Below are 23,103 nucleotides of genomic sequence, written 5' to 3'. Positions count from 1 at the left end.
AGGGAGAAATACATATTCAAACAAAGTATGCCCCTTCAAAATATGCCACATGAGCTTTTCCATAACCCTCCACATTTTTTTTCAATTAACGTTTACACAAAATTACTCCATCCGATTGTGATTTTTTATATATATAGTCAGCCCCACCCCTTCACACTTTACACACACTGAAAGCACTTGTGCTAGAGCACCACCCCCGGCATCCCCCCCAACACACTCATAATCCTGTAATTATTATTTTTTTTTTCAAACGCTCAATTCTACAACGGAACTTCTAAATGGTCATTGGTCAAAAGTTACACCTGTCATGTCCAATAATAATCATTCCCGATGTAAACATTACGATCACCTGACAACTCACAACTCAGTATTGCACGTGATCAAATTTTAGCCTTGATTGTGTTCGCTTATATTACACCACATTCATGAAATTAAAATTTAGGGAAAAAATCCATCAAGAATATGAGATTAATGTTTTATCTACGTAAATTATAATTAAAAAGGGTATATAAATGGTAGCAACGGATTAAATTCATGGAAAACAATATTGACATAAGGAAATTATGTTTGAACATCTGAACAAAGACCAACTGTTCGAAATCATGTGACTCTCCCAAGGTCTTTGGACTCTCCTCAGCTAGCTCGAGTGGGGTGCGGTGTGCGCAGGATCATGAGAAAGACTGATTGAATTCGGACGTGTTTTTCTGTTAAATCCAATAATGGATTTCTCTCTATTTTGCTTATCTATCTTTTTATTTTTTAACTTTCCCACATTACATGCTTTGCCACCAAATATCGTGTTGATACTGGCTGACGACTATGGATTCCATGATATAGGTTATCACAATAACGGCTTCATAAAAACACCGAATTTGGACGGCCTCGCCAGCGCCGGAGTGAAGCTCGAGAATTACTACGTGCAACCGATATGTACTCCGACGAGAAGTCAACTTATGAGCGGCAAATATCAGGTAATTTGCATAGCATGCCATAAGCACTGGACTGGGGCTTCAGAGTATGAGAGTAGACTTTAATAACAAAAGAATTGTTCGTTTGTCCCCAAAAGCTGAAGGCAGTGAAGCGAACCTTGCTGCAAAGGACTTGAAAGTAATAACATGAATAAGGGGGGGGGGGGGGGGGGCTTTGTATGACTTGTGCACCTTACTTAGATAGTAACATAACATGAAATTATTTTTATTTCACAAAAACTTTCAGTTGATAATATTCTTGTGAGTAAGTGTGCCAAAAATCTCATAAAAGTTTGAAAGAAGTATATGATTTTCTTGGAAAAAAACCTTTTCATTTTCAAATTGAAAAAAAAAATGGTGCCCCAAGGCCCCACCTGTCTGCACACGTCACTATTGTGTATTTATGTATGAACAATAGACTTTATGCACTATGTGGAGTGTGTGTATATGTGACTGAGTCAACCTAGGTAGTATGCTGGATGTGCCTCCAGTCGAACAAAGCGGGGCAAAGAGTAAACTACTTCTTGGAAAGACTTTTCAAATTATTTTATTTTTCAAATTCATTGCAGATACATACTGGTCTTCAACATGGCGTTATCAAGCCTGCTCAGCCCAACTGTCTCCCTCTCAACGATCCTACATTGGCGGACAAACTGAGCGATGCAGGTTACGAGACTCACGTCATTGGGAAGTGGCACCTCGGCTTTTACAAGAGAGCATGCTGGCCGACTAATCGAGGATTCAAATCATTCTTCGGTCAGTGTCCAGGGCCCCTTTATGGCTTTAATCTTACCAAGAGTTGCGATTGATCCGATCAACCACAATTATGGACGGCCAGCAACGTCAACATCTAAAGTGCAAATTTGTTCAAAATATTTTCTAGATATATGATGTATATATTCACACATTCATCGTTCTCTTGAAGATTCTGTGTGATTCTCTTTGGTTAACTGAGGAGATTGTGCAAATTTCCTGTAGAAAAAAATCATGGTATGGATGGAATTCCATATAGTTGAGATTGATTGGATCGATCGTAACTCTTTGTAATTAAGACAGAGCCCTGGATTAGGCCTACTCTATGAACTTTAAATTTACGTGGTTGTTTTACAAGCCTGTACAAGATTCTTTTGTAAGGGGGAGGGGGGGCTACTTTGTCAAAATATGTTTCTCGTTGACTAAAAATATTCATAGCAAAGCAAAAAAAATAAGAAGAAGAGATTATCAATTCCATGAATGGTGTACATTCTCATTTTTTAGCATATTTTCTTTTCTGAGGGGGGGGGTGCACCTGCAGACACCTAGCTTTTATGGTCCTAATGTATATCACATCTTGAGCCCAAATTGCTAATAGTTTCATGAGATTAGTACCATTGTTGCACATGTACCAAAAAAAAAAACTTTGTGAAAATAACAATATACTCAATGAGTAAACCAAACAAAATTGTGAATACATCAATGTCCCCAAATATTTGGATGTACATGTACAGTTTTGAAAATTCATGAGCAAATGGTCCACAAGTTTCTTTTGGGGATATTTACAGAGAGGGTGGGGGAGGGAGGTTTGAAGAAATGTGATAATTATGCTTGGGTAACTTTGTTTTAAATCTCTTGCTGTAGGTTACTTGAATGGTGGCGAAGATTATTACACACACAGCCTTGCATTACAATTCTTCTCCCAACACTGGCATGGCCTTGACTTCCGTGACAACCTCGAACCTACAACAAACTACAGTGGTGACTACTCGACTCATGTCTTTGCACAACGTGCACAGCAGGTTATAGAGCAGCACGACACACAGAAGGTTTGTTCTTTACTGTCAACGCGATAAGACCCAGTTAAGTGTTGTGGCTCAGTGGATAAGTCTCCGGACTCTGAACCACAAGGTCCGGGGTTCGAATCCCACCGCAGCACTCGTGTCCTTTGGCAAGGCGTTTATCTACATTTGCCACTCTCCACCCAGGTGAAGTTAATGGGTACCCGGCAGGGGCCGCGGAACGGTTTTCAAAGTGGGTGGGCTGAGCCAAAAGTGGGGGGGCTGACCATGCAAAAAATCACAATCGTATGGTCATTTTTGCGTTTTTGTACACGGTTTTGGAAAAAAGTGGGGGGGCTGAAGCCCCCCCAGCCCCCCGGTTCCGCGGCCCCTGCCCGGTAGGAAGGAATTCCTTGAATGCTCGAGCGCCCGATCAGAGTAGCCGTGCTAAAGCCGGGGTAATAGTATGCACCGCTTAGAATCATTTGTATTAAGCGCTATATAAATGTTGCATATTATGATTATTATTATTAACATGTCAAACACTCACTATACTTGGCAAATACAATTATCTTCTATCCTACCAGGGATCCAATGCTGAAAAAAACCCTAATTTATTTGCAAAAAAAAAATATTTTTTTAGCAGAGTCATCTACCAATGTTCTGAAAGAATGGATGCCGATAATTTCCTCTGTCTTTTGTTTCGGTGACAAATTTTCGAAATGGTTAAGGCATTTGAGCTTCATAATGGGGTGCGTTGTTGGAGGGATATCCGGTATTGATTGAGCCAAACCCAAAAGTAATCAAGATCCGCCTTGGTTGAAAATCTAATTCTTCATGACAGGAAGCAACAAGGACTGATGGACTATTCGTATTATGTCCTGCTTGACCATCCTAGGACACATAGGCCCGTATTCTGAAGTCGGGTTTAACTTAAATTCAGGTTTAAAGTTGTGGTAAAGTATGGATAGCCAATTGTTGCATACCGGTAAATCACTAACGGTAGAGATATCATATTTCAGCTCATTTGGCTCTCAAATCATTTATAATTGTCTAGGAAGTATAAATAGATGATTGTCTTCACCATCGATGAATCAGGAAAGAGCACAGTAAGCATAAGAAATATACAACTTGATAAAAATTTTGACACTTATGGCTTCCATAATTTTAGCACAGAGTTAGACCATGGTCTAAGTTAAACCTGACTTCAGAATGCGGGCCATAGATTTTGATGTATTATTTACCAAAAATTCTGAAATTGGCATGAAGCCTAGCGACAACTTAAAGTCTGAATGGTTCTAAAAAATTTGAAATTTATTAATCTGTACTGATTGTTCTTTCTCAACACATGCTCATTCTCAATCTTTTATCAGCCCCTGTTTTTGTACCTGCCTTTCCAAGCTGTCCATTCTCCTTTGGAAGTCCCAGAGAAATACATAGAGCCATATGAATCCATCGCAGACAAAAATCGTAGGATCTACGCTGGTATGACAACGTGCATGGACGAAGCTGTTGGAAACATCACTGGAAGTCTGAAGAAAGCAGGCCTCTGGAATAACACTGTTCTCATTTTCTCCACTGGTAATAAGATTCTTCTTTTTTCAGTAACATACTTGTTACAATCAATATAATTTTTTTTAACATGTGAAGTCTTTAAATTTATGCTGAGCTTTGTAATTGATTCTAAATCCTAGAAATTTATTTCATCTCAAAGGAATCGAGTGTCAGGTCTCAGAATTTAAAATATGAAGTAACAAGATCAGTTTTAAGAGTACTCAAATTTAATTATTAGAATCAAGTTACAAAACCCAGGAATTATTTTTTGTGATGGTCCTTTAAGGGTTGACTCTTGACAGTGTTTTGGTTGGAGCTAGGATGGGGGGGGGGCTTGATGCTACCAAGGTTTAAAGATATTTGTGTTGTCTAATGGTGTTCAAATGTTCTGATAATTGCCTTTTTAATTTTCCGTAGATAATGGTGGTCAGGTTATTGCAGGGGGAAACAACTGGCCCCTACGAGGCTGGAAGGGATCACTCTGGGAAGGAGGAATACATGGTGTAGGCTTTGTATCCAGCCCCTTACTGCCTGATGACGTCCAGGGCACTATCAACAGAGAACTCATTCATGTTAGTGACTGGTACCCAACTCTAGTTGAGGGTATCGCTGGCTGGACCCTGAAAGGAGCCAAGCTGGATGGATACAATGTCTGGCAAACAATCAGGTAAAGAGAGTCAAGTCATTAGGGTTACAATACTTCGTCTCTAAAATTTAAGGAAAATTATCTATTTTTCTAATAGTGTATACATTTTAATCAGTGTTTTTTTTCTTATGGAGAGGCGGTAGTATCACTATCTAGAGCTTGTATCTGAAATTCTGAAAACACAAAAAAGGTCAAATTTTAAATCGTTTTAATCTCATGGAACCATATTCCTCTCTTGTTGTTTACCATCACTATCATTGGATGGCTTCTGATGACACTAGTAGGCATTCAACATGAAGAAAAGAAGTGGGAACTGGAATCATTGTCATTGGATTGACCTCAATCATGTTCTAATCCTGTTTCGTGATCTTATAAATATTCACTTCAATTACTGCCAGGCGTCGATCCAGAGAGGGGGTGCCAAAGAGGAATGTACCCTCTCTTGTGAAGCTTACATTTTCCTTGCTTGCTTTCAGAAATTATTGCATCCCCTCCTGCTAAATCCTTTATCTGTCCTTGATTACTGACATGATCCCTCTTTCCTCGGTTAAATACAACAAGTTGCCTAAATCAATTCTTTTGGGAACTCGGAAATCTGTTCGATTTGAGCAAATATTTAACTTACAGAAGATCGACATGCACAACTTTTCCTGTATATGTCTCCTAAGTTGAGTGTCTCCTAAACACATTAGTTTTCCTGCATACATCTTTGAAGTAAAACAGATTCCAGTGGTCCCAGAAGATTTGACATAGGCAAAGTTTGACTTCCGCAAGTGAAGCTGTAGTTTTTTAATCTCTTCTCGTCTTCCAACAGCCAGGGGATTTCTTCACCAAGAAAAGAGCTCCTTCATAACATCGATCCACTGGGAGCACCGTCCCCACCCAAACCGCCCCTGGAACCCCCTATACCCAGTTGTAACTTCACATTTCCTTCCAAGTTCAATGTTTCGACGAGAGCAGCCATACGATTCAAGGACTGGAAGCTGATCACTGGCAACCCGGGTTAGTATCGAGGGTAGTAACAAGTCACTGAACTTGGGTCAAGATTGCAAATAGCGACAATCTTAAGAAAAATGCAAGTTTCCATTATATTATAAACATGAACTGTAGTATGCAGATAGGGTTAAATCACTTGGGACCACAGAAACTCGTAGGACTTCAGCAAAATCTGCCTTGGAAACTGTAAATGACACATGTTTATGATGCTGTGCAGAGTTTAGTTTGATCGACTTAGAGCTGATTGTTTGCGTTATAGAGGTTTAACCTATGCAGACCCAACTGTATTTTTTTACAATAACAGGGCCAGGGCACTGGATTCCGCCTCCTGAATCTGGACTGCAACCTGTGAAACCAGTCGTACCTGAAGGGAAATGCGTGTGGCTCTTCAACATCAAGGACGACCCTTACGAGGTGTATGACCTCTCCGACGAGCAAGGGGACGTTGTGAGGGACCTTCTAGACAAACTTTATGAATACCAGGAAGGTGCAGTCCCTGTGCACTACCCGGATCAAGACCCACGGGCAGACCCAGCTCTTCACAACAACATATGGGATAGCTGGGAATAGAATGGCACTGCAATGGCGTAGTCAGCGAAATTGAACCAAATTTGGGTAAGTAGTGTAGACATGCTGAGGCTGTCTGGCATTTTAATTCTTAAAGCGTGCACAAAAATGGAAAGAAGAAGGAAGGCATGATTAATTAAGGGAATGTAATAGTTAAAATGAAAAAAAAATGCACAGAAAATGCATGATTGATAGTCAGAAGATTAGCTGTATGTATTCCACTTTAGAATGTCTGAAACCAATCAACTTTTCAATATACAGGTATTGATATTTTCATATTATGCTTATTGCCCTTTATTTGGACCAAGCAGACTGGCTGTCATAAGATTATTGTAAACATGGTATGAGTTGAGCCTCTGCTTTAAGAACTTCTCTAAATTAGTCAGCAAAAGCTAAAAGCATAGAATTTGGGTCTGGTGTATTTTTATGTTATACCAAGTATCTTTTTGAAAATGCGTTACGTTATGGATATTTTCATATTGTCCCTAGTTAGTAGTCTATTTGGGCCAAATTTATCATATGTAGGAAATATGCTGATGATTGACATATGGTTGGTTAGTCATGATATTGCATCGGCATCAGGGTCATGATAGACACATTTTGTATTGTGAAACAGAGGTTGCTTTTGTATGTTACTTCTTTTCAGGGTAGAATAGTTAAAGATGTTTATTTTCTGTAGTGCGAGTCCAATAGTTCTTATCCGGTAGGATGCGAAAGTTATTGTACGTTTGATTTTGCCAGCGCCATTTTGAGGCTGCGATGAATGTAAGGAATGCTCCCAGGGAGTGGAAATTGTGCTCTTTGTGCGAGATTGAAATGAATCCAATGACCAGGGTAATAATCTGCTGTAAAGCGCTTTGAGCCGTTATGGGAAAAGCGCTGTGTCAAAACTAGCTATTATCAAGAGATAAGTCTGATTTCAGATCGGCTTAGATAGATATCTTGATAAAGCTCTTTCTCAAACCATTTTTATACATTTCTGTTCTTCATCTGTCCAACTCAACCTAGACATGCCACGTACATCATAAATTGACTATTCCGTCTTCCACAAAATTACAACCAAAAATAAATTTATCATTCATATTGCTGACTTCCTCTTTCACTTCACCATGTTTTGTTGACGTAATGAGTACATTGGATTTTATGAGTTTCTCCTTGTGATTTCAAGAGATTTTTTTCATGCCTTCGGTATTTCATACTTTTAGTGCCTTTTTCTTAAAATCAATAAAATACATGTGACCTTGAATGGTACATATTCTTGTGCATATTGTGCATGTGAAATATTATCGATTTTCTCTGGTGTTTTTATAAGGTAAAAGAGAATTTCCTACAATATACCAGATAAGATGTTGACACAGGTTCAAAGTCTGATTACCAAGATTTTCTTACTCTTGAAAATAAACTTCATCGAAGATCAACTTTATCAGTTGGAAATATAAATGATTGGGAATGTGATTTAGCATCCAAGATAATATACCTTTCATAGCGTCGCATGTAACTTCATGAACAACTTGATGCTAAGACCACCAGGGGGCCGTTTCATAAAGCTGTTCGTAAGTTAAGAGCGACTTTACGAACGACTGGTGAACCCATCTTACGCGCTAAACCATCGCCAATTCAATATACCATCTACCACAAGAAAGGATTACCAGTCGTTCTTAAAGTCGTTCTTAACTTACAAACAGCTTTATGAAACAGCCACCAGGTATGATCAATGACAGACCTGTCTACCCTAAATTTCATGGATCTGTATTAAGGCTGACTAAAATAGAATGCTGTCATTTCTACATTAAACACAAATATCCTAAATTTCCATCAGAAATTTACTTTTAAGTTACTTTCACACTTATTTGTTGATCATCATTGAGGACTTCTTTGGAATCATTTTTCAGGTTCTTAATCAAATTTAAATCAGACCCACAGGGATCCCACAGGGCTATGTTGTGTAGCCCATGCTATTTTAGTAACTCTTCTGATAACAATGACCAATGACAGTGTACATGAATACCAATGAATTTGAAATAAAATTTGATGATTGTGACTAACATTTCTTCAGTATCAAATCTTGTTTAATGATATTGCAGTACATACTACATGGTATTTGAGGGTATACTTATTTACTTGTACTTTTATACTATTAATTAGAATTATTATAGTGTGTTTCCATAATTCCATAATGATAAATGTCAAAATATGAACAAAACCTTGTTGATGTACATGTACATATAATTTGTATATTGTGCATATCTCTATGGTTTATACATTTGTGTATTCTAGAAATGGTGAATATAGGGGGAGGGGGACTATAAACATCAATAGCAATATTACTATTTTACCAAAGTACACTCATGTAAATGTATGTACATCAATACATTTGTTAGACCCTGAAGTAATGATGCATTGCATATAATATGCGATAATAAACTATTCTAAATTTTTACTCTTTATATGAACTTCCACCGAATGCCGCTCTGCAGTTGTAAGATTTGAATAATGTAAATTATAGAGTACCGAAATGTGACGTCATCGATTTTTACTTTTTGCATTACAGCGCTTTTTATACCATATTTTGGTAGAGCATGATGACAAGCCCCCTACAATTCAAATTTGGTGAGAAACGGTCCATGGGGCCCCAAGATATGACCTCATGAATAAATAATTAGCCCCTTTGAAGTCAATGTAGGCCTACATGTATTATTGGTCTGGTTCTTAAAGTTAGGAACCAGGCCAATAACACATTGACTTCACTGGGGCTAATTATGTATTCATGAGGTCATATCTCAGGCCCCCATAGACCGATTCTCACCAAACTTTGGTAGTGGGGGTTTTTCATCGTGCTCTACCAAAATATGGTATAAAAAAATGCTGAAATGCAAAAAAGTTTTTTGTGACGTCATCACTTCGGTACTCTGTAGTATTGGTTCAACATCCTTATTTTACAAAAGGTTTTGGATCATGATATCCTTTTCCATTTAATGATTACTGTGTTATTCAAATTTCAGCTACAGGAATATTTGTACATGTGTCTCGGTAATGTTATTAGTTACTGTATCCTGTAGATATCAACTTTGTTTTCCAAATTTTTATGACATTCCTTTACTAGCAAATTGACACAAAAGAAATTGTCTGAATCTGTCTTCCTGACTTTCAATTCTAATCTAGGTTTTGGTATATTGTCTCCTGTTGTAAAACTTTGCAAATGTTTGCTTAATTTTGTTTTATTCTGCATTTCAAAAAATACACAAAACAGCCAGTATATAACATAAACAGCGGAAAGTGTCTGAAAAAAATCTGTATAAATTATCCATATCCGAGTCATGTATAAAAGGATTTTGCAAGGTAGACCTTTAAGACTGAAAAGACTTACATGTCTTTTTTTAAGCAAGGCTGAAAAAACAAGGTATTTAAAAAAAGGTTAATTTGAAGATGTTAGATGCATCTATAAAACAACTTGTTTTATGATGCAATATTTCAGTACATCTAGCAATAAATCCAAACTTTGGATATAAATAATCTGTACAGCTTACAGGCTTTGAGGTTCTTCAGAAGGAACAAAATAGTAGACAAAGTGAGGTAAATATAGATGCAATATTCTTAGAAGTGCTTTCATATGAATACTTCATGTCTATTCATATGACATTGAAGTTATATGTTTTTTTATGCCTAGAGTTTTATTAATAAATTGTCAGTACTAGTAGGCTGAATGAACAACTATTTGATGCAATATAATTTTCATATCTGAAGTGGTTTTATATGAAACCATACACCATCATGCCTTCTCATTACATAATTTTTTTAAATAAAAATTAAGATCTGCAAAAACCTGCTGAGAGGCTGTCCATTTTCGCCTTTTATGCTTCGAGCAAAGAAGTGGGAGTAACCTGTGCTTCAAGTGTGTATACCACAAAATATTGTTATTGATGTATGAGGTGTGTGCGTGTGTGTGTATGTGGAAGTGTGCGTATGTGTTTGCATGACGTGTGGGTGGGTGGGTGTGTGTGTGTGGAGGGTGGCTTGGTGTTTTTTGTGGATGATAGATGGATGTCTGTGTGGATTGAGGGTGTGTGTGTGTGTGTGTGTGCGAGGGTGTTTGGCTGTGTGTGGGGGAGGTAGGTAGGTGTCCGTTTTTGTGGTTGATGGTGTGTGTATCAGTCTTTGTGCGTTTGGAGGGTGGGTGGGTATGTTTGGCTGTGGGTGGACGTCCATTTTTGTGGATGATAGGTGTGTGTGTGTGTGTATCAGTCTTTGTGCGTTTTGAGGTTGTGTGTCTCTGTGAATTTGTAGGAGGGTGTTTGAAGGCTGGGTGACTGTGTTTGTGTGAAAGTGTCGTGGTTGAATGATAATAGGAATTCGACCATATTGAGTGGAGTAGCGATTCAATCGTCGCGGAGGCATTTATGCCCTTGATGAAAGAATCACGTCTCACCTGCAAATGTGTGGCATATCGCGGCTGGGCGGATAAAACCTCGTATCTCAAAGTTGGAATAATTTGAGAGCTGTTTAGAAAGGCTGTATTTTCAAAAAAGAGCAATGGTGGCAGTCTCGTATTGTATGAAATCAGTCTCCTGATACCTGTGCGGAAGAATTAAACCATTGAGGCAAAAGAATGTTGATACTTATGTTATAACTCCAAAATCTAGCTTATTCTGAGCTGTCATCAAAATATTTACATTTTGAGATACGAGGTTTTATCAGCCCAGTCTTGTGATGCATCACTTTTCCGACAGGAATGCTGTAGGTGGTGTCAACCAGGCCTGATGTCAACAAAATATTGACCAAAGTATGAAACTTGGACATCATGGTAATCAATTTATTGATTCTCCAGATTTTCAGCCCGGCAGGAGAAGTTTGTATTTGCTGCAGTCCATACTGACAAGTATATCAAAATTATCAACAATAAAACAATTGTGATATGGCTGATTACAATGCATGAATAAATCTGCCTCTTGTACCCTTCTCAGTATAACGCCTTCCAATCTTATATAAACCATAAGAAGCAAAACGATTTATCTTATTTAGTAATGAACTGACGTAGTCATCATTCCGAGTGGCAATCATATATCTAGGGTAATAAAGGGTAAAGAAATTGAGAATGAAAAGATTGTTTGATTAATGTCACAAAGTTGACACTGATTGCATAATGCAGGCTAGACTAGAATAGAATATTTTATTAATCGCATGCTACACCCCTTTATAATTATTTTATTATTGTTATTATTTTATTAGTATTTTATTATTGTTTAGTTATTAATATATATTGTAAATCAACCATTGGAATTGGGACAGGAGGCTTCATGCCACAGTAATTAAGTTAACTTTTTCTGTCCCTGGCGTTCCACTGGTTGATATTTCTTATTTTGTATTGTATACATTGAAATGTATATTTGAATATTATTTGCCGAATAAATAATAATAATAATAAAAGGGCTTTAGCATCTGTTTGATTTATTTTGGTATTTCCCGCCCCATTGCCACATAATGTTATTATAACGTTTCCGAAAGGCATCAAAGGATTTTTGAAATAATATTAAATGATATCGAATTCATCATGTTATTAATTTTTTAATGTTTGATCTAAACAGTTTTCAAAACGTTTCAATAGAAATGCCTACTTTTAGTATTTGTTAATCATTGGAATAACATCTCAAAGATTGCAAGAAACGTTTTGTAGCACCATTTTGAAAAACATCATTGCTAAATACTCTATGAAAATGTTTTCGCAACCATATATGTCACTATACATTTTACTTTTTTTCATAACCTATAGCTAATATAATTATGGTATTTGTATGATTTTTTTGTGCTAGAACATATGTAGAGAACGGTTCAGTGATCTTCAAATAGACATGGATCAATGATTTTGGAACAGGGGCCATCAACCCCCCCCCCCCCAAAAAAAAGGACATCGCACCAAGGTTCTATTTTGTTCTCTTTGAAAATTGAGAAGCCAAAAAAAGGAATATCACTTTGAAAGAAACCAATTTTCATTCTTACTTCTCAAAGAGGGCATTAGATCGAGGGCATATCATTCTACGAGAAATAGATAAATAAAAATGTACATGCCCCCTCGAACTTCACCGTCGCGTAATTGAGGAAGTGTCAAATCACAAGTGCATGTGTATTACACAAAATATTTATTTCCTGGACATAAACATGTTATCAAAAGAGCTTATCGAAATTCACTCTCGATATTCATGGTAAATGACCCATAAATAACGCCCCGGGACATTACAAAGGACAAGTATTTGTAACAGATACTGTGTAGTACAATATAGCCTCCAACGCGAATCGTTTTGTAACTGAATAAAATAATAAAGAATGGACCGATTTCTCTCGCCAACGTAATAATAATTTCAAACAAATTAAATTTATATATTTCATTTGAATTAGTATTTCGTCGAAAAGCTTTCCACATCTCTAGTGCCTATCCAACTTACCATGAGGTGTCTTGATATTCTCCCGCCTTTCCTGCATGCTTAGCTCATTCTCTCTCGGACAAAGTGAGGTGTCCACAATATGGAATCACCCTCACACCGTGGAATTTGAGCATATTTAACAGTTTGTATGACATATTCACATAAGGTCCACTATATGTGAACGCACTGCATGTATAAACACACTGAATATATACTGTGGACTTACATAACTTATGTCAGTCTTGGTTACCTCCTCAAAGAAGTAATACATTTCTTCGAAATGCAAATGAATATACAGAATTAAAGTTCAAGACAAACAGATAAAGAGACAGTGCCCTTCCTAATCATGTACGTGTGCTTAACAAATATTACAAATCACAACTGAAATAATGTGAACATTCTTAAATAACGTTTAATTTACAAACATGCTTGGCTTATCGTGTTTTTAAAAGTTTCATTATGAATAATTTCATCAATCTATCACATGTAATCTCCTTTTATTTATTCATCTTTATCAATAATTTACTGTGCAAATGTATGTCAATAATTCTAATTGTCTCTGTATTTTTCTTACCGTGTATTTTTTGATATCCCGTAAAGCATGTGTAATTCAGTTTTTACTGCGATACATGTCTATTGAATACCTAGCATTAAATGATGACACTCTGTGAACAGGGACATTGTGAACACACCAAGAGTGTACTGTGAATACACTGAGCAACACACCGTGAACATACACGATGGACACACTCAGTGAACATACTGTGAACACACTGAGCATTTATACACACTAAGGAGACACTGTGCAACAATGCACTCTTTCCAATACAGTAGGGAAAAGTACGTAAAAAAAAATATGCAACACCAAACCCCATCGTGGCCTTTATTATGTTGGCCTATCATTCGGAACATTTTACTTATTTGACTTTAAACAAATCTGTGCTGCAATTAGTTCTGCAAATAAGTGTAATAGAAATAAAGCCCAGAAAAAACAATTGCTTAAAAGGTGATATTCAAAGTGACCGGAAACACCATCTTAATGTCATCCAATACACTGGCATGTGCGATGTTAATCTCCACAGAAGATTCAGTAGGCCTACGTGATGATTTTTCAGTCAGAAATACCTCCAATGTGTCTGCACGAATTAATCTGATATTTTTTCTTCATGTGTATATTTTTTTCATTCATATGAATAATATAATATATAATTGAACTCAATATGAATCAAAGTACAGTATTAAATTTAACAACAAATAATACTTTTGCAACGTTAACCTATGCCTTAAAAGAAGTCTGAAGAAAAGGGAAACGAGAAAAAAAATACCTAGTTTTGATTTACTGTCAGTGGTTTTATATATACAAGGATAAAGGAGGAGCGAAAGCTATTGTTGGCATTGTTAGCTCACATCAAGAACCTATGAGTACTCACAACGTTCAATCTGTGAACAATGAATACAAGGCTCAATCTATTCAGTGTTGTTTTCTTTTCAATCTGTATACGTTTTTTTTACTGCATGAGAGCGCATGCAGGCCGAATGGAGAGTTATGATTGATGAAAAAAATTAAATAAGATCAACATCGTTGAACGTTAACTGGTACTAGTACTACCTTTCCATGAATATGGAATATGATGGATGGCCAATTGAGGCACAAATCACTAACATGCAGTACACATCCAATTTATTAAATCATATGTCACTTGAATTGTTCACAATTGTCTGGGAATGATAACTGAAGTATTTTGAAATATTATTTTTTTCATTATGAAAGCAAAAGGAAACAAAAAAGTAAACATAAGAAACATATACAATATAGACAGAAATTTTGAATTTTTGGCTCCCATGATTTTAACACAGAGTTAGACCGTGGTCTAATTAGTTAAACCTGACTTCAGAATACGGGCCTATATGCATGTGTCCAACCAATTAAATAAACAGCACAGAATATGACATTTCGAATTCATCCAAAATCCTGAAGGTTTATACATTTATGATACATTTTGCTTAAAAATCAATTGGTTTTCGTCTTATACATAACCGATCATAATAAAGATAATAACGAGAATGAAGATGATAGTCGCATGAAAATGATGATTATCTTTTATCTTATCTTCGTCAAAATCGAACCAATATTAATTTTAGACATGATAATGATCATGTAATGAAAATTATGATGGTGGTGATGATGTCGATCATAATGATAACTCTAAAATTAATAATGCTGATTTAAAAAATGGAATGGTGACCTATGCTTATTATGTATTTTTATCGATTTGCTACGTTAAGGAATTAATTTGGAATGATAACGCAACATCCTATCCAAAATAGTTTTTCTCGCTTTCGTTAATTACGCATTTTTTACCATTTCTGCTAATCATCAGTTGGTAATTATATACATTTATTTTATTCAATTCAAAGCGTTTATTCCTTCTAATACTTTTAAGTGTTTTATAAAGTATTTCAAATTTGAATACATGACAACAACAACAACACTGTACAAAACTATTGAACAACCGTTGTATGGTAAACATGGTAAGGGTTGTGTAATCATGAAAAAGCAATGGAGGATTCAAATCCGGTTATGACTAAACTGCGCAAACTAATGTATTGAATGAATGCAACAGAATGGAAAGAAATACGATTGATATAAAGAGAGAGGGAGGGGGGGGGGTAGGGAGAGGAAAATAATAGAGAGAGGGGGAGGGGGAGAGGGCTAGTAGGAGTGGGTGTGTATATATGTGAGAGAGGCTAGGGGGAGAGCTATAAGAGGATGAAAAGCAGAGAGGGGAGAGTTATTATGTTTTTAAGGGTTATTATGTTTTACTTGGAAAATATTTCCTAACGAATTTGTTAAATGTGAATTGGAAGGGAGCTCTCTCTATGTTTAAGGCTATTTTAAGTATGTGTGTTCTTGACATGGGTCTGTACTTTTTGATGAATAGTGTAATTGTGTTTCGATTGGCATGTACTTGGTGTTGGGTGTATGTGTGTGTCTGGTATAAATGGGAGTGTCTTTCGTGTGGTCCAGTGAATGTGAGTGATTGTTGTTTGGAGCGTGGTTATGCCTGTTCACATTTAAATCTGTTACTTGGTCTATTTCATTTGCATATTTTTCGGGATAGGGTTATTTAGGCTTCAATAGTAGGTCGTATTTTACTTTATTAACTTTAAAAGAGATAGAATTAAAAGGAAAAATTTTTGAATTTTGCAGAGATAAAGGCAGTAATATAGTATTTTTACAGGAAACATATAGTACGGTAGAGGTCAGTGAAAGAAAAATGGAAATCAGAGTGGAATGGTCAATTACTGTTCAGTCACGGAACAAATCATAGTAAAGGTGTTTTAGTTTTGATTTCTCCAAATATAAATATGAAAATTAAAAATGTGAGTATTGGCGAAAATGGAAGATATATTATAATGAAATTAGAATATCATCAATCTACTTTTTTACTAGTGAATTGTTACTTTCCCACTAGGGATAAAGAAAAGATGCAAATGGAATTTTTAGATGAATTGGAAAATTTTATTTCAAAGCTCTATAGTTCCGGAGATACAATTATTTTAGGAGGAGATTTTAATATGATAATGAACGGGGATTTGGATTATATGGGGCCTCGAAAGTCTATTAAAAAGTAGATTTAACGAAAAGTTCGAAGACCTCCTGGACAGATTATTTTTAGTAGACATATGGAGAAAAAAAGAATCCAGAAAAAAAAATTCACATTTAGACAAAAGTGGCCGGTCGTTCAAAGTCGGTTGGATTATTGGTTCGTTTCCTCTACATTACAGGATTCCGTTAACTGTTGTGATATTTTGACATCAATTACACCAGATCACTCAGGTGTACTGCTTCAATTACGTAACTATGTAAATGCGCCAGACTTTGGGAATTCTTATTGGAAATTCAATAACAGTTTGTGCGTAGATCAAGATTTTGTTAGGATGTTTAAAGATAAAGTAGTTGAATTAAAAGCAGAATGGATTCCAAAGATTAAGGAAAAATTACTGTTATTGGATTTTTTGAAAATGAAAATGAGACAGTTTATTAATACTTATACAAAAGAAAAGGCAAAGGTCAGAAAAAATGAAATTAAAAAAATATAGAAAGAAATAGAAGAGTTAGAAAATAAACTTTTGTCTCAGCCATTGAGAAATATAATTGATGACATTGATGAGAAAAAAAATATAATTTGAACAAGTTATATGATTATAGTCGACAAGGTTTAAACATTCGGTCAAGGGCAGTTTGGTTTGAGGAAGGAGAACAAAAAACACAATATTTTGAACAGTTATTGAAGTCTAATAAACGGAAAAGTGTGATAAAAGAATTATATGATGACGATGATCATATCATTAAGGATAGAAAGGAAATATTGAAGAAGATTGGAACTTATTATGAAAACTTATTCTCACTGAGTGAAGCTATTGTTAATGAAAATTTTTTGTTCCTTAAGGATATTCCTCAATTAAATAAAGAAAGTTGTAATATATGTGAAGGTAGGATAAGTATTCATGAATGTTTAAGTGTTTTTAAAGAAATGAAATATAATAAATCCCCTGGTAACGATGGTTTTACGGTATAGTTTTATAATACTTTTTGGAATTTATTAGGACTTTTGGTAGATGTTTTAAATGAAACATATGAAAGGGGAACACTGACAACCTCACAAAAGCAAGGTGTGATAACGCTATAAGAAAAAAAGATAAAGATCCATTATATGTCAAACATTTTAGACCAATAACACTTTTAAATGTGGATTACAAAATATTGTCAAAGGTTTAGCAAAAAGATCAAAAGGTATACATAATGAGATAATTCACAATGATCAAGTTGGTTATGTAAAAGATAGGAACATTGGAGATGGTGTAAGATTAATAGATGATATGTTATATCAATCTAATTTTAAAAATATTGGATATTTAATCACTGTTGATTTCGAAAAGGCCTTTGATTCTGTTTCACATGATTTTATTTTTGAAATCCTTAAACTATTTGGATTTAGGCACTCATTCTGTTCGTGGGTCCGTGTTTTATACTCGGATTTTACTAGTAGTGTTATGAATGGAGGGTTTTCTTCCGGATATTTTAATATAAAGCGAGGGGTAAGACAGGGGGATCCCCTCTCCCCATATTTGTTTCTGCTCTGTATTGAAATACTTGCTCTGGCAATAAGGAAAGACAGAAAGGTTGAAGGAATTAAATTTCAGAACCATGAAATAAAGCAAATTTTGTATGCTGATGATATATCATTGTTTGTAAAAAAATACACACTCTTTAGAACGTCTTCAATACCTTTTTGAAGAATTCGAGAAAATTAGTGGTCTAAAAATAAACAAAGGAAAAACTAATAATTTGTGGATGAGTCGGGATAATGACAGACCTCAGACACAGTTGTTTGGGAATTTTGTTCAGCATATTAAAATTTTAGGCGTTTACTTTTCTCTTAATGTTATAATAAAAGAGGACATGAATTACAAAGAAATACTTAGTAAAATAAAAAGACTGTTGGGATGGTGGAAACAAAGGGATCTCACACTTAATAGTGGTTCCTCAGTGGTTGTATGCTGAGGTTGGAAAGATCACATTTGAATTTTTATGGTCAGGAAAAGATCGGATAAAGAGAATTATAATGTACCAGGATTAGGTTTTAAAATTACGAATTTTAAGTTGTTTGTAAAGTCTCAACGTTTAATGTGGCTTAAACGATTACTTTACGGAGAACGGGATGCAGGATGGAAGTTGTATTTTGATTTTTGTTTTCGCTCAGTTGGGGGGAGATTTCTGTTTCTATGTGACTTTGACACTTCAAAATTAAATATGAAAATACCCAAATTTTATTCAGAAATGATGAAGGCTTGGCAAGACTTCAGGAAATACCGTTATTCTGAAGAGGAGGTTAACCCTATTGTATTCAATAATCAACATATTTGTATAAAAGGTAAAACAATTTTTGACAATGATCTTTTCAATAAAGGAATATTTAGCGTTGATCAAATCTTTGATATTGGCCACTTGAAGCCTGTGACTTTTTTTTCAAAATCTCGGTATTACCGCAAATCAACTTCTCCAAATAATAGATATTGTGCACGTTATACCAGCAAGTTGGAAAAATTTTAATAGTTCAATAAAGTTTAAAAAAATTGATTTCGTAGACTTTGAGATAAGTATGAATATTGGAAAACAGGAAACAGCTTTTGAAGTAATTAAATAAAAAACAATTCGTAACTTGTTTATTACCAATCTACAAGAGCTATACAAAGTAACACTTAAGGATGGTCACAGTGATTTTGATTTTACTGATGTAGAAATTTGTAAATTATTTGGATATATCAGGAGTACAACTCTTATAATAAAACAAAGGGAATTTCAGTTTATGCTTTTACATGGAGCAATATTTACAAAAGAACATTTGATGAGATTTGGTTTCGTGGGAGATAATTATTGCTCGTTTTGTTGTACAAAAACTGAATCGTACTTTCATATACTCATGGATTGCATAAAAGTGAAACCTCTGTGGCAATTTTGTATTGATCATTTTTGTTTAGCCGAATTAAGAACTTTGAACTGGAGGGAAATATTTTTAGGATTACCTGGAAATTCTTGTGGAATTAAATGTGTCAATTCTGTTATTCTTTTTATTAAATATGCAATTTTTAATTCCAGAGCTGAAGGCCGGGTACCTTCATTCATTAAAATACACAAATATATTACGGGTTGTATAGAAGAAGAAAGTCGTCTGGCAACGAAGTCAGGCAAGTTAAGTTTACATTTACAGAAATGGGATGAACTGAAAGTGAAAAGAGATTTGAATGTGAACAGGTGGGATGTGTCTAGTGCGGTGCGAGTGTGAATGCGAGTGTGAATCCTGGTGTGAATGTTGATTATTTTCTTTTTCTTTTTTTTTCTTTTTACTAGTTCTTTTCAATTTCCACTTCTCTTGTATCAATATGATTTGCAGGTTCTTTTCTTTCTGTATCCTATTTCGCCAAAATGTTAAACGTTCATATGCAGATTTGTATACATTATGTTTGTTTACGTATGCATGGTACGTGCATGTGTGTATGGGTGTTAAGGTGGGTGTGTGTATGTGTGAATAATTATGTAAAGTTATGTTGAAGCTTGATGTAAAATGGGATGCAATGATAATACATGTAGGTTGATTTCTGTTTTCCTGCAAATCATTTAGTCATTTAATATCAATTATTATTAAAATACATAGAGGGTTGGGGGCTCAGTCAAGTAAGCTTTTTTTAAGATATAAAAGTATAATTTTAAGGAATTTCATTCCGTCCTTATTTGCTTAAGTTTTTCGTAAATATATATATATTTTTTTTCATATCCTTGTTGATATAAAATGAAGATTTGTAATTTATTGTATTTATTTGGAGTTTATGTAATTCATTTGAATGAAATCCTTAATTAAAACATGTTGAAAAAATAGTGTATGATGGTGGGTGTGTGTGAGAGAGAGAGAGGTAGAGAGAAAGAGAGAGCTAAATAGACTGATCGGAGCGGATAATCGGAGGTAAAGTGCTGCTCTGCTACCGTTGATGTATATATGAAGGGGTGTATAATCTCGTATAGCAATAAAACATTTGAATTCGGTTATGCATGAACAGTAACAAACTAATTCAATGAATACAAAAAAAGTGAAAAGATATAGGGAAGAACTAGTATATGTATTTATATATACATATATATAGAGAGAGAAAAAGACAGAAAGGGGAAGGGAAAGAGAGAGAGAGAGAGGAGGGGCTGAGTAGGCTGCACATTCAGACCCTTTTGAAAAGCAGACTAGGGGCTGATCGAGTGTAAGAGAGGGAGAGTAGGTGAGGGTGGGTATGCATGGGCGTCAATCCAAACTTGAGCATGGGGGGGACACAATAGCAACATGCAAGCATGTCACTTTTATAGGTATACTTTCCAGATCCATTACACTTTCGTCATACTCCACCGCTACATGTGCCGTATGTCACAGGGGCGGATCCAGCCTTTGCCAATAGGGGGGGGGGCGGAATTTTTTTTTCACCCACATTTTCCCCGATCGGCCGCTCGAAGTTAACTTTTGTTTGTTTTTTTGAAGGGGTAATATATTTATATATATAATATCATAAGCCTTATTTAAAAAGTGTGAGCTTTTTGTTTATTTTATGTATTTTGTTTAAAATTCAAATATTTTGGGCAATGTTTATGATCCTAAACGAGATGTGTATCTATGACTAAATAATTGCTGCGAGCGCGAAGCGCGAGCAGAAATCTTTAATATACGTTTTCATCTGATAAAAAAGGATCTGTTACCGGCAGCTTGTTAGCCATGAAGACGTTACATATTTCAACTATCAAATAATGCGAAGCGCGAGCTGAAAATTTTGACATTTTTACCTGAAGAATGAAAAAGGTTAAGTATATAACTAAATAAATAATGCGAGCGCGAAGCGCGAGCTGAAAAATTCGAGATTCAAACCTAAAAATTGGACACTCTATTCATATTTTTTAAATCATGAAAATGATGAGTAATTGGAAATCGGCTTCCTACATTAATAATGCGAGCGCAAAGCGCGAGCACAAATTGTTTTATTCATTTTTGATATACGCTTTGATCTCATCTGTTAACGGCTGCGTGTTAGCCATGATGACGTTACATATTTTAACTACTAAATAATGCGAGCGCGAAGCGCGAGCTGGAAATTTTGACATTTCTACCTCAAGAATAGAAATTCAAAGCATTTTTGTAATTATGAATAAGATGCATGAGTTGATATATTTCAACAATCAATGCGAGCGGAAATCGCGAGCCGAAATTTCTGATAAACTGCATGTGATCAAATGGGGATTTTAAGTAGTTTGTTTTAGAATTAATATTGAGATAAACATAACTCACCAATCAAAATGCGAGCATGCAGCGCTAGCTGATACGTTTTCACAATCTGACCTGAATAGGGATATTTTGATAACTTAATGGAATACAGGAAAATAATAGGTACCTTACAAATCAAATTTTTGCGAGCGCGCAGCGCAAGCAGAAATGTTAATATTCAGACCATAAAACAATTTTTTTTACAGAACACTTTTTAAAAATCAAACAAAATAATGAAAGTTAAATTTTCAAGCTGAAATATGTTTTGTAAATTGACTTCGAGATTTGATATTTAAGCTCCATATTGAGCAAGATATGTAAATCACCTAAAAGGCGATGCGAGCGCGAAGCGCGAGCAAAAATTTTATATCCCGGCATAAAAGATTTTTTATTATTACTTTCCAAGTCTTCCCCTTATCTTATTCACTCGTCTTCCTCCTTTTATGTTTCCCTTTCTTTCTTTCTCCTCTCTTTTCCCTTCTTCGATCTTCTCTTTTTTTCTTTCTTTCCCTTTCTTTTCTTTTTTTTTGCTCCGCCAAAAAATACGCACGTGCGGGTCTCCATGTGGGTGCTCGCGTGTACCCCGGCGTCGTACGTACAGGAACGGCTCATAGACGGCTAGCTGCGCTGCTTTTGAATGCGAATTTACCCACCGTTAATTGCATCGAAAAGTTACATGACAGTTGTTTTTTTTCTTTATATTTTTTAAGGGGAATCAACTCTCATTTCCTTGAGAAGGTATACACATTCACCCCCCCCCCCAGATGGTCATACTTCTTTTGTGACAAAAACATGGGGGGACATTTGATATTGTGTCCCCCCCTGAAAAAAATCATGGGGGAACACGTCCCCCCCGTCCCCCACCGATCGACGCCCATGTGGGTATGTATGTGTGCGTGTGTGAGAAAGAGAGGGGGAGATTAAGAGCGTAAAAAGCAGATACAAATAAGAGAGGGGGATTTGTGTGGATGTGTGTGTGAGAGAGAGAGGGGGGGGGCATTAGAGGCTCAAAATGGATAGGCGGATATAAAGGGCGGCTTTGTTTACTCACATATTTTGGTAACTTGAGGTCTTTATGAAAATAACCTCAAGGTCACTTACACAATGAGTAATGAATAGCATTAAAAATAATCAGATGAAAAGAAGAGTATTCATAGTGTTCAGGTCAATATAACGATGCCTCTTTTCAAGTAAATCATACGCCCACTTTGGTTCTTGATAATGACTATGCATATTCAATGACTATAGATCTCTTGTAGGGCCTACAATGGAAGAAATGCAATACGCTGCGAAATGTCTCGCAATTAATTGATTATGTTACCCCTGTATTTTGATTATTTGTTC

At 35.6% G+C, this 23,103-nt stretch overlaps 1 protein-coding gene across 2 annotated transcripts; it reads left to right on the top strand.

The window, feature by feature from the left end:
- Positions 1-606: 606 nt before the first annotated feature.
- Positions 607-10,315, top strand: LOC135155108 (arylsulfatase B-like). 2 transcript variants are annotated; one of them, XR_010294464.1, is made up of 8 exons: positions 607-971; positions 1,538-1,724; positions 2,586-2,770; positions 4,096-4,303; positions 4,694-4,943; positions 5,737-5,924; positions 6,223-9,168; positions 9,212-10,315. XR_010294464.1 is itself a non-coding variant. In XM_064103796.1 (7 exons), exons 1-7 carry the CDS (start codon positions 720-722, stop codon positions 6,486-6,488), a joined length of 1,536 nt encoding a protein of 511 aa, XP_063959866.1. In that variant the 5' UTR covers positions 627-719; the 3' UTR covers positions 6,489-10,315. The 2 variants fall into 2 exon arrangements, 1 of the variants encoding a protein (XP_063959866.1); XM_064103796.1 differs by having other exon boundaries at positions 627-971; positions 6,223-10,315.
- Positions 10,316-23,103: the final 12,788 nt, after the last annotated feature.

The sequence above is a fragment of the Lytechinus pictus genome, chromosome 8 (assembly GCF_037042905.1).
Source record: "Lytechinus pictus isolate F3 Inbred chromosome 8, Lp3.0, whole genome shotgun sequence".
Classification (NCBI taxonomy): Eukaryota; Metazoa; Echinodermata; class Echinoidea; order Temnopleuroida; family Toxopneustidae; genus Lytechinus; species Lytechinus pictus.
The sequence above is the reverse complement of the archived record's forward strand: the minus strand, read 5'-3'. Positions and strand labels throughout refer to the sequence as shown.

Coding starts and splice junctions, on each gene's coding strand:
- LOC135155108 (XM_064103796.1), top strand. CDS start 720: ATGGATTTCTCTCTATTTTGCTTATCTATCTTTTTATTTTTTAACTTT. Junction 4,304..4,693: donor TGTTCTCATTTTCTCCACTG/GTAATAAGATTC, acceptor AATTTTCCGTAG/ATAATGGTGGTCAGGTTATT. Junction 5,925..6,222: donor GCTGATCACTGGCAACCCGG/GTTAGTATCGAG, acceptor TTACAATAACAG/GGCCAGGGCACTGGATTCCG.